Raw genomic sequence first — 12,744 nt, 5'->3', positions numbered from 1 at the left:
CAATTAAATTCTCACGACGTATCGATTGCAACACAAGCAATCACCATCAGGTGTGAAAACCACAGCAAGAATTTTTTTTTTAAAAAGTGGCGTTTTTTTCTTAACGTATAACGTATCGTTCAACCTACGAAGTTTCCTCCCATCGTTGAACCTTCCGCGTACCTCACTCATCCCTCACTGCCTATTCACCCTCGTCCCTGCACACTACAACCAGCCTGGTCAATGCCTCATGCCTCTAGCCACCTCTCCCCACTCACCTCACTTTCTCCCCTCCGCAGATTCTCCACTCGAGCAGCTGTCGAAGCCTTCAGTCAACGTACACTAAGTGGAGGTTGATAGTTCTCCTCTGCTGCCCCCATTGTCTCGAATTCCCGTTTCTCCCACCACCCGTGCTGTCATCTCCCTGCTCCTGATCAAGTCCAGGCTCAAGGCATTCCTTTTATTTCCCCCCCCTCTGCCTATCACTGCCTTTGTCTATCATTCCAAATATGCCCACTGCTCTGCACAGCATCTGGCGATGGGTTCGCGGTTTAGATGTTACACAAATGTCGATGAGATAAGATTGTACGTGTTCAAAGTCAATCCATTGCAGTAAAGGGCTGACCCCCATGACACGTCTCCCAGTCATGGGAGTCGGCTGGGGTGTAAGGTTGGTGCCGGTTGGCAAAGGCAGCAAGGATCAAACATGAATCTCCACGTCTCCAATGCAGTGTGCCACCTCTCCCACCTCGCGTTGTTACATGGCCCTTTTGTTCCTTTCAAAGTGAGAAATACATTAAATGTATTAATGTAAATAGTTACTTTGCTGGAGAAAAGAGGGTAATTGAGGTGAGATCCGTGCAATCCATTCGGCCATGACTAATTGATGCGGCCCTACACGGACTCTGAGAGAATTAACGTTAATGCGCACTCACCCGGCCAAGCTACGCCTCGGCTAAACAGGGAATACATATGCACAAGATAACCGGCCGAGTGCTCAACAATTTATTTCCGAAGTACACGAGGCAGGCAACTTATTTAATCACACGGTGCCGTGGGCTCCATCGACGCTGCGCAACTGGTACGGAAGTCCGGGCGACTGAGCGGCGGTGCGAGATGCGTCTTCCGTTTTTTCGGTAATTGTCGATGGTGCGTCCAGCCAAAGCAGCCAGAGAGGCCGGGTGTCGGCCTGTCCACCGCTGAGCTCATTCACGCAGTCAAAGGCAGCATCCACCACCACCACCACCACCGCCTGACACCAACCAAAAGAGTCTCCCGATGGCCACAGTCTCCACACCCCCCCCCCACCCCCCCCGAGAATTGAACATATCTCACGATTGAAGCAAATTGCGTGACAAAAATTACAGGCAAATGTGTCTTTAGGCCAATGGGAGTGAGGAAAAGAAAACGCTTTCCGAAACAAGACAAAAAAAGAGCGAGAGGCAATATCAACCAAACTTCGAAATGAGACGGAAAAAAAACCACACGGGTTCTTAGAATCAACGTGTGAACCTGAATCGTGACGAACCACCGTGGGTAGTGAGTCGTTAAGAGGCCAACTGTAAATGAGTACCACGTGGAAAAACTCACACCAAACCCCCTTCCACCACTGGATTCGAGCTCTGAAAAAGAGATGAGAAGGAGCGGCACTTGGGCGTTGACTTTTTTTTAAGTGGTTTGTTTACCGTTCCTATACTTTGCACTCCGATCGCATTTTTGTATTGTTTTGTTATTTTTACGTTCTGACACTGCCGCCGCCCCAACTGGACATCTGTGAAAAGAGAGCTTGGCAGCTCATCGGATTCCTCCAGTATAAATCAATATTCTGATTCAATGTAATCCATCCTGAGCTACCAGCCGCCTCACCGATCAAATATCTAACAGCTGCGATGTCGTTAAATAAAAGACAATTATCTGATAGGGAAGCAAACTGTAAAATCCTACTCCGTAAATTAAAGCTAAAGCACAAAACAAACAACAGACTCGTAAAGGGAACAGGTGCCGGGAAATGCCCCAGCCTTGTAAACGTACAATCTAAGACAATGTGGCTGCAAGAATATGATATAAAACGGCCGACAATATCGATAAGACTCGGGGACATTAATACGTCTCACGAGTCGCGGACAAATTAGCCTCCCAAGCAATAAATAACGTTAACTCCTAACGCCGGGATGTGGAGCAAAAATTGCCCGACCGACTGACCCGGCGCAATTGTGTATGAAAGTGGGGTCCTTTCCCTACGGCCACTTAAATATCAACCACCCCCCCCCCCTCACCATCGCCATTATGTCCCGGCAAGGTCGCCACGACCTCACGGCAGCGCCGAGATTAATTTTGTCGTAAACACGTTGCCAAACGGGGGGTCACGAGGCGACAGCGAGGAGGGTTCATGCGTGTCCGCGGAATAATTAAGGGGCGCCTATCAATATTGATGATTTGATATTCCCCACTATCGCTGGAGATATAATAGGGGCCAGGCGGCTCTGACGGATGATGCCGACGTTCGAGTCCAAGGCCGGCATGGCGAGGTCCGAGTGAACGTGTGTGACTTAAATTACCACGACCTCGTTCGTGTTAATGGGCTCTCATGAGAAGCACATGTTGGGTCTGCACACTCATCACAGATAACGATGCGAAATGCCACCGAACCAGAGCCTACACTCAAATCACCAATGTTTCTGGCTGCAAGGGAGCGGGCTCGCTGGTGCGGATGTAGAGAAACGGTTGAGTAACCTTCACAGACAGAAGGCAACATTTTTGGAGTCAGGAGACCACTGATGAAGGTCATCTAACCAAGACACAGTTCTCTTATGGATAAACTCACTCCCCCCGCCACAGGAATGGGGAATTTCCACCATGGGCAGATATTTGTCGGAGCACAGTGCTCATGACAGACATTCTAAGACAAATTCGGGCAGCTTCATAAAGCAGCGTTTAGAATTGCTAAATTAGCAAGTTTTAAAACAGCTGATTTAACTTGAATATCTGTCGTATATATGGTAATGTTTGAGGTGACTATCAAAGCGAATTGTCAGGTGTAAAGTGGACGTAACAAGCTCTGGGACATGATTCATAAGGTGGCATTGCTATAACTCACGTTTTAAAATTACTCGCAAATACGTTATCGTCAAGGCCGCCCCGTCTGTGACTTCCACGTCAAACTCAAAAGGATTTTTTTTTAAAACACGCAGCGGGATAGCCACCCGCCCACCGTAATCGGCTGCGAGCCACGGCTCTCGTCGCTCCGTTCCGAGACGTGTGCTTCGAGCGGAGCCACCATGCTCGCAAACGTGGGCGGCGGTCAAACTCATTACGGTGCCAGACCCGAAGCTGACACCTTAATGTGACGTCGGCCGTAATGCAGCAGGAATCCGGCCCGCGTCACATTAGGAGGCCAGCTTTATGTGACACAGGGCCGTAATCCGGCAAGGAGTCCAAAAAACCGAAGCGCGGCGAGCGGCGCCCGTTTAGTTGCGTCCCGGCCAACAGCATTTTAACACATGGCAAAATCAATTAAGGTCGTCTCGGAATGCAACATTTTTCCTTCAACGTAATTATGGGGACGCCGATCGGCAGCGCTGGACCCATACCAAGCGGCGGCGACACACGCGGCCGTGCTTTGGGGTGCCAATAGCACACAGTGCGGATCTGCTGGGCCTCGAGCTGAACCGAATCCGCACTGAGATTTAAGGTTTCATTGTTAAAATTCCCAAGGCCATTCCGTGGCACAGCGTGCGGGTTATGTCACCCGCATGGCAGATAGGAGCGAGACAGGGCTGCGCGCAGAGGGGTGGTGCATGAACCCGCGTATCGACTAAAGCCACACAAAACCCTGTGCAATTCAACTTATGGAACCTGGGTCACAGTACTCTGACCCTCATTGTTCACATGAATGAATGAATGGTTGAATGAATGAACTACTTCTTTTCACGGGGTTTTTTTCCCCTCAATTTTACTCCGATCGTCCTTTTCATGTCAAGGCACTGAATAAAGAAATGTTCATTCCGAACCCTCAGAAAGCAGGTGCATCAAGAGGACAGCCTGTGGAAGGTGATATCACTGAACCAATCCTGGGATCCCTTAAAGTGATCTCTTATCCACACACAGAGAGTGTTACAACATCTCCTAAGAACCCCGCAATAGAGATGAATCGACGCATGACAGCCAAATAAAAGGAATTCGTTCACACATTTGGGATGCGACACTTTACTGCACAGTCAGTAAATAAAGTTCTGAAGTGTGGTGACTTTGTGGCCACCACGCTTTAGAACTACCTGGGTTGGAACCCAGAATCTCTATGGTGCCGGCTCAGGACTTATTTTGGCACCTCCGATTCAGCACAGTTGGCTACGTACGGTGTGAAAGAAGTTCAACATAAGTACGTAAATTTTGATTTAAAGCTTTCGTGACTGCAGGGATTCATATTCTTGGTTCTTTTGGTAAAGTCACGTAGAAGGGAAACAATACAATAAAATAATACAAATATTAAATAATAAAATTCTCACGACGTTTCGACTGCAACACAAGCAATCATCATCATAATCATCATGTGTGAAAACCCTTCTACGTGACTTTAACGAAAGAACCAAGAATATAAGTACATATTTTGAGTAAAGAGACACGTGCGTGAAAAGTGCTATGAGATAGCAGCAGCACAATGCAGCAAAGGTCAAAGGACTCCCGGCTTGATTGGTAGTTTCGCACAACCAGAAAGAGTCATCGTACCTTGGTCCAGCGACAGAGCTTGACGCCCGAGTGTGTCCCGATGAGGCGGTATCCTGCAAACACCGAGCAAGGGTTTCATCGACCGCTCCTCCACACGTCAGCGCCATTTGGGTGTGCGTGTATGTTGAGTTTCTTTCGCGCCGTACGGATCCAACCGTGCTAATCGGAGGTGCGGGGGAAGGAAAACAAAACTGAACACAAAAAGCGGTTTGAAAGAAAATCGTTTTCAATCTAGTTTTTTTTTTTAATGGCATAGGTCCAGTGGCTTCCTAATATCGGAAGGAAGAGGCGTTCCAGACGGCAGGGCGGCGCAGCGGTAACACTTGTACCTCACAGCAAAGAGGGCCTGGGTTTCAGAATCAGAATATTTATACTGGAGAAATCCGATGAGCTATAAAGCAATTTTTCACAGATGTCCATACTCGGGTGTCTTTCTCTGTGTAATGCGCATGCTCTACCCCTGTTCTGCATGGGTTTCCTCCACACAGTTCAAAACACGAACAATGTAACTTGGATTAGCCAAGCGTGCCAATGCTAATTGGGATTACACGTAGCGGCAACATCACCACCCATTGCGAACACGTGGCAGGATCCTCTTGAAAGAAGAGCCTCGGGACTCAATGAGACTTCCCTGGGTTAACAAGCACAGCAATGACAATAATGACGATAATGGAAAAGCCACAGAGTGGACACGTAGGAACATGCTCTTCATGACGGCCTGCAGGCTCGTGCACCTCTTGTTTACAATATAATTATTGTTACTCTTTGGTTCTATTGGGTAAAGTCACGTAGGTGAAAATAAAATAACAAAAAATCACGACATTTTGGCCACAACACAAGCGGCCTTCATCAGGTGAAGGGACGAGACTGTCTGGAGGACAGCGCTGTCCTCCAGACAGTCTCGTCCCTTCACCTGATGAAGGCCGCTTGTGTTGTGGCCTTCATCAGGTGAAGGGACGAGACTGTCTGGAGGACAGCGCTGTCCTCCAGACAGTCTCGTCCCTTCACCTGATGAAGGCCGCTTGTGTTGTGGCCTGGAGGACAGCGCTGTCCTCCAGACAGTCTCGTCCCTTCACCTGATGAAGGCCGCTTGTGTTGTGGCCGAAATGTCGTGATTTTTTGTTATTTTATTTTCACCTACGTGACTTTACCCAATAGAACCAAAGAGTATGGATCCTAGCAGTCACGGAAGCTTTAAATCTAGAATAAATAATTATTGTTGTAGTCTATCTACAATACTGCACACATTATTCACGAGGGTCCTGCTTGTAATTTGGTTTATCACTGTGCTTGAGAGGAAACAATTTATCAAAAAATTCCAGACTTTTGCAAGCAGGTTAATTGAATAAAACCTATTTATTTATTTGCTCGCGGGACATGCATCGAACGGGCGTTTGCGCGAGAATTAATTGTTTTCAGTTCTCATATGTTGTGTGGAATTAGTTCACGTGATCCCTGCAGCCACTACAAGTGCTGTGATGCACCACAGTGTTGAGAAAAAAAAGATTCTTCAACCAAAATAAGCCAATCATGACAATTGATCTCATCTGGACGGAGGCCTATCGTTACAGCAGAACTGCAAACCCCACCGCTTGATAGTATTAACATGTTTCTGCTTGTGTTGCCATTAGGGGCCGTCCATAAATGACGTCGCACAATTTTGGACGATTTTTTACCCCCTCCCCCCCTTCGTCACACGGCATCACAAAAAGTCAGACCCCCCCCCTCAAATATGACGTCACAAAGCTCTGCCCCCCCCCACCCCCCCCAAAAAATAAAACATGCTTCAAATCGCTTTAAACTATTGTCATTGTAGTGCGTACTTAATGTGGCGCTGCACTCTGATGTTGTAGGAGAAAACATTTATTAAAAAGTCTATTTAATTAAGTAGAACGTGTTGTCTATATTTATTTAAAGTTGCGCATTTTGATGTGACGGCACATTTCTCAAACCACTCCCCCCCCCTCGTCACACATCGTCACAAATGTCTGAACCCCCACCCCCCCCTCCCCCGAGGTGCGTGACGTCATTTACGGACGGCCCCTTAGCAATGACTTACATTTCTTGCCAAGCGACTAAAAGAGTTTTTTTTTTTAACAGTCTGAAACAGGAGCTGCAGCAGGAACATACAAATGGTATGCGCGGCAAATGCAGACACGGAGGGGCACGACAAAAACACTGCACGTGCACAACAATGCTGACTGCCGCATACAAAGCGAAGAATACATCTCGTGTTTTATCAGCCACCCTCCCATTCATTCGCCAAACTGCCGTAGCGCCGCCAAAAAAAACATTCATTGTCCCGCATTTCAAATCAAATTGCATTTTCCACCAAATCCAAACTGGCACCATTATAACGGGCAAAATGATTTGCCCGTCCGCCTGCCGCCCGCCGCACGGATTCTGCCGTCTTGCGCGCTCACCAACGATTCCACCGAGCGAATAAACGGGACCCGTCGCGCGCGGTGATGTGTCCTGGGACGAGTGCCCACCGCCCCCTCCCCCAACCTCGCGCCGAAGCAAACCGCGCGGGGGCATTGGCAACGCAAATGGCGCCGTCAGCGCTGACGCTCAGGCGCGACTCAGCTCGACGCACGTCCCTCGTTTCAGACAAATAATGGCGGGGTGCTGCCATGCTCCGGTGGCAGCGCCTTCCCCTCCGATCCGCGTGCACGGCGACGGTGATCGCGTCGGACGTCGTGAGCGTTCGACGAAGGGAGTCTCTCTCCTGGCACAGTTCCCCCCCCCCCCCCATGAAGCAAGCCCCCTTCACACCCTCGGCACTTTGCGGGAGCTGGCAATCTCATGCACGTACCGTACGCTGAACTTTTTTCGCAGCGTACGCAGCCAACCGTGCAATTTGGAGGTGCGGGGGAAGGACAACAACACTAAACACAAAAAGCAGTTGTAGAGATTTTTGACTAATCCGTTCTAGAGAGTTTTCAATCTACATTTAACAGTGCATAGTTCCAGTGGCTTCCTAATACTGGAAGGAAGAGCATTCCAGACGACTGCAGAACGTGTCCCACGTGCGTTTGCCTCTTCTACCTACCTGGTGTGATGCCGCTGCTGATGACACTGGTGTCGATGATGATACTATTGCTGCTGCTGCTGATGATGCTTCAACTGATGATGATGATGATTAGTATGTATTTGATGCAAATGATCATGATGATGCTGGTATAGAGTACCAAGTCCCTTCTCCTCGAGCATGCGAGTGAGTGAGTGAGCGAGTGAGCGAGTGGCCGCACGTGACCTCACCTTGCTTGGTGAGGGCTTCCCGCAGCGCGGGGGTGATCATCTCTCGCGGCTCCTCCGTGGAAGTCGCCCTTCCCTTGCCCGCGGCCACCCTCCTCCTCCTCGTGCTCGCAACGACCCCAACATCGCCCGCTCCTCCAGCCTGCAGCAGCCGCAGCCGCAGGTCATGCGATGAGGTCAAAGGGTAGAAGCGATCGGAGGGGATATATATTCGCACTGGTGGCCCAAAAATAAGGAAATCTTCAACAAAGTCTCCGAGAACCCATCCTCAAGAGAGTCCTGTTTGGGATGGCGGGCTACATTCCCTTCACATAGAAGGGAAATAATAAAATAATAAAAAATAAAACAATACAATTCTCACGACGTTTCGATTGCAACATGTTTATAATTTTGCGTGTGTGATTTGCTGACCATTCCTATACTATGCACTCATATCGTGTTATTGTACTGTTGTAACTTTCTGACCCGCCCCTGCTGGGAAAGAACATCTGTGCAAAAGTGCATCGGATTCCTCCAGTATAAATAAATGTTCTCATTCTGATTAAGGGGACGTAACAGAGGGAGACCAAACACTAAACCACACACATTTCGCTTTTAACTCAATAGGTTGAGATCACTTATTTACTTGGAAACCAAGAGAACAAACTATTAAATATCGGCTTTAAGGTGACCTAACTTGACATCGTCCTCATCTACATGGCTCTTCTGACAGGTCTTAAAATATCACAAATTACTCTCAGCACAAAGGAAGGATACAAAAGAACGTGAACGCCTCTGCCTCTGATTAAATTACACAGCTCCGTGATTTTTTTTTTTAAGTCCAAATTGCCGAGAGAATGGGCAAAATGTTTTATTACGAACCACCCCCCTCCCGCCCGATGGGCCGCGCAACTCAATGCGCCGTTTCAAAAGACTCCCGTTAACGCGGCTTAACCCGTTTCCTCCTCAGCAGGGGGAAACGTGCCATCTGCACATCTAATCTGCCGACTATCAGCAAAGGCGGTGGTCGGGGGGTTGTATAAGCAAGAGGGATTGATCAGATTTTGTCCATCAACAAGAGGGATTGTCTAACGGCACGATGGATATTTTTTTTTTATCAGCAACAAGGATTTTTTTTTTAATCGCCATGTTGGATAGTCTATCAGCAGGAGGGATTGTCTATCAGCAATCCCTTTAAAGTGGCCTTCTCTCTTTAGTTTGGTCGGTTGCCCTGGTTGTTTCCTGCTTTTCATGCATTGCACATTGGGATCCTAGGATGGAATGCACACACGATACTTTTGAATTATTATTGTCTATCAGTAAGGGAGATGGTCTATCAACAAGAGAGATTGTATTTTGATTTAAAGCTTTCGTGACTGCAGTAATTCATATTCTTAGCTCTTTCGGTAAAGTCACGTTGAAGGGAAACAATAAAATAATAAAATATATATAAAACAATAAAAACAATAAAAAAATTATTTTATTGTTTCCCTTTAACGTGACTTTACCGAAAGAGCTAACAATAAGAGAGATTGCCTATCAGTAACGGAGATGGTCTATCGACAAGGGAGATTGTCTATCAGCAAGAGGGATTGTCTATCAGCAAGGGAGATTGTCTATCAACAAGAGGGATGGTCTATCAGCAAGAGGGATTGCCTATCAGCAAGAGGTATGGTCTATGAGCAATGGAGATGGTCTATCAGCAAGGGAGATTGTCTATCAACAAGAGGGATGGTCTATCAGCAAGAGGGATTGTCTATCAGCACTGCTTGACATGCAAGATGGTGGTGTTTGAACACAGTGGTGTATGGATGAAACAACACTGTCTGGAGGGTTCAATGAGTGAAGTTCACGGGAACAATAACCGTGGAAGTAGCGATAGTTATTTTACCCCCCCCCCCCCCCCCCCAGTGAGCGAGTGTATGGATTGAATCAGTGAGCGCTGACTTTATTCCGTGAAACGCTGAACCCGACTGTCAGAGACACACCACAATAACAGTAATATGATAAAATGGAAAAAGAAACAAGAAAAAAGTGAACTTACATTTCGGGACATGAAACGAAGTTAATGAAGATGAAAGAATTAGAGAAGCGCCAGAGCTCGCCAGGCGCCCAGAGCCCCGATTCAGCCGTAAAGCGTCTAACGGCGCGCGACGACTCAATGAGAGAGGAGATGGCCATCGGGGGAAGGGTGATGAACGGGAAGGGGGAGTGCGATGGGCTAGGGTGAGATTCAGGAAGACGCGACTCGAGAAGACGCACCTACGCAGTGTGTTTTGGCCTGCCCGACTTGGAGTTTGGAAGTTTCGTTCGTGAGAAAAGACTCTGGACTCGAGATCATTAGCCAGCCCATCGGCCGTGATGTCTCGCGATTGATGCGCACTTATCATATCCACAACTTCACCGTGATTCGAGGACCCTGTTAGAACACAGAATTTGTCACATGTAGCTCATTCATCCTTCCTTCTCGTTCACTGTGACCAACACAATGGCAACGCGATGTTGCTGGAGCGCCGCGATGGCATGCGTTGCCTGTCATTTTGGAATATTTGTCCTTATTCGTGTAGATTAAAACCCCCACCTCGGACAGCCTAGGACAGAGCCCGGCACGGATCTCAGACCGTGTCGTCCATCAAGCAGAGGGGCTATACCGAGCAGGAAATGTTACACGGGGGGAAGGGGAGGGGAGGGAGAGGGGGTGTGGGAGGGGGGTTCAGAGGAGAAAGAGGAAAATGAAAGAATCGTTTCTAGAAGGGCACTACTTCATGACACATTTGAATTCCCGTGTCCGAGGATTTCTGCGTGTGGACAGAAACCAGAGCGCCCAGAGAAAACGCAATCACACAGGGGTTTGAAGATAACAATCGCACGCTGCCCGAAAATAAATTGTGAAAAAACACACTCGTCCTTAAGCTCCTCAGAAAACACTTTTGTCAGCTGTGCACCTGACAACGGGTTATTCCGGCACTGTAATTTTGTTCATAGGTTGTCATCTCTCCGAGAGGACGCACCCTGCACATGCCCATTCATTTCTATGAACAGCGGTTGTGACATGTCTCGGATTTCTCCCTCCTGTTCACCATGGTCCACAATTCTTGTCATTTCACGTGTGAGTCCTTGCTCACTCAGGATTTGTGTTTGCGGTTCTCGTTAACTTTTCTCATCATCGGCCACCACATTTCCAATCGTCGTGTTATTAGGGCTATAAATATGAATTCATGAAAAAGCACTCTCCTGTTAAGACGCTCTGTAATTTGCTCTTCATGAGAAATTTTGGCTCTTTTTTCCAAAGTACTCCATCCTGCTCTCCTCTATTTCATCAGCATGATCAGGAGTCGTCTCTCACAGCTGTGTCCCTCCACCGGCAAAAGTGATTTGTTATATGAAGCAAATATAAATAATAATATATGGGGTTTATTTGTAAGGCCTCTGCCAATATATTTTTTTTTTCTGTAAGGCCACTGCAATGTAGAAATTTTACAGGGGCCACTACCATCTCAGAGATGCTTATTCGAGGCCACGTGGAGTGGCAAATGTTAGCTGACAGGAGATCACAAGACGCGTCTTAGTGTAATGTGTTATGGTATGGAGGCTACAAATCGCACCCGGCTGCACCTTGCACAATGTCACTTCCCTGTGGCTCAGCTACACGATGCTGCAGTCGCCGCAACAAGCGGCCATAATTCACGCGCTGTCCAAGTTGGTAACGCACAACGCATTTCCAAAAACATGTCAGAGAAATAGCTCGGCTTATTCCAATAAAGACAGTGTTTTTTTGTTCAAACAAGACGACCGACTTTACAGTTTAAAAAAAATGCAATAATTTCTCCTTAACAGCCAGCCCATCGGCCGTTATGTCTTGCGATTGATGCGCACTTTTCAAATCCACAACTTTAATTCGAGGACCCTGTTACAATACAGAATTTGTCACATGTAGCTCATTCATCCTTCCTTCTCGTTCACTGTGACCTCAACACATTTATTTGGAAACATATGTACATATATATGAGGGTCATGTTTCCGATTTTACTCTGGTTTTTATGAAATATATGTTTTTCTGGGCTCACGATAACACTTTTGGTCGATTAAATTTTTTCATAAAACGTTTAAGTCGACGGATAAGCACTAAAAAACTAAAAACAAACTAGCCTACAGTAGAATATGGATTCTGGCTTAGCAATCATTGGAAGGATTTGATAAACCATTTCGGGTCTTAATTGATTGTTCACGCTTACGGTGGCTTTCAGACCGCATCCATTATTTTCGTCTCCCCCCTCCTCTTTTCCGAACATAGATGGACTCGTCCACCTGAATAACTGCCAAATCGCTCTCCGTGGTGCTAACGTTTAAAAAAAAACGCCACTTTTTTCAAATTTTCTTGCTGTGGTTTTCACACGTGATGATGATTGCTTGTGTTGCAGTCGAAACATCGTGAGGGTTTTGTAGTGTTTTATATTTTTACTATTTTATTGTTTCCCTTTTACATGACTTTACCGAAAGAACCAAGAATATATATAGCCTACAGTAACCCCGTCAAATCGGCAAGCTTCACACTTTGGAGACTGACCAGAGGATGCTCGCTGCAATGACGCTCTGGCTCGTACACCCTCCCATGCCAATCTCGATTCAACGTGCAGCGAACATTACCGAATCGTCAGTGTGTTGGCCCCGCGTTGGAATGACGCGGGGCAAGTAAATTAACTCGTCCTCCATGAAGTTGCGACAAACTGGAGCTTCGCCGCAGCCAGGAACGGATGCAATGGGGTAACGATCTACACTGATGAGTGTAAATTATAATGGTTC

At 47.3% G+C, this 12,744-nt stretch overlaps 1 protein-coding gene across 4 annotated transcripts in view; it reads right to left on the bottom strand.

Annotated features, from left to right (window-relative positions):
- TYW1B (tRNA-yW synthesizing protein 1 homolog B) overlaps positions 1–12,744 on the bottom strand; it is a 139,253-nt gene that overhangs the window by 104,151 nt on the left and 22,358 nt on the right. For all 4 annotated transcript variants that reach the window (XM_076072642.1, XM_076072640.1, XM_076072639.1 and 1 more), the window contains exons 8-9: positions 7,966–8,104; positions 4,705–4,757 (exon numbers count right to left, since the gene is read on the bottom strand). In XM_076072642.1, the coding sequence (XP_075928757.1) occupies positions 4,705–4,757; positions 7,966–8,104 (192 nt within the window). The remainder of the gene's footprint in view (positions 1–4,704; positions 4,758–7,965; positions 8,105–12,744) is intronic.

This window comes from Petromyzon marinus, chromosome 38 (assembly GCF_048934315.1).
Source record: "Petromyzon marinus isolate PM22_M1 ecotype Great Lakes invasive population chromosome 38, UKy_Petmar_22M1.pri1.0, whole genome shotgun sequence".
Classification (NCBI taxonomy): Eukaryota; Metazoa; Chordata; class Hyperoartia; order Petromyzontiformes; family Petromyzontidae; genus Petromyzon; species Petromyzon marinus.
The sequence above is the reverse complement of the archived record's forward strand: the minus strand, read 5'-3'. Positions and strand labels throughout refer to the sequence as shown.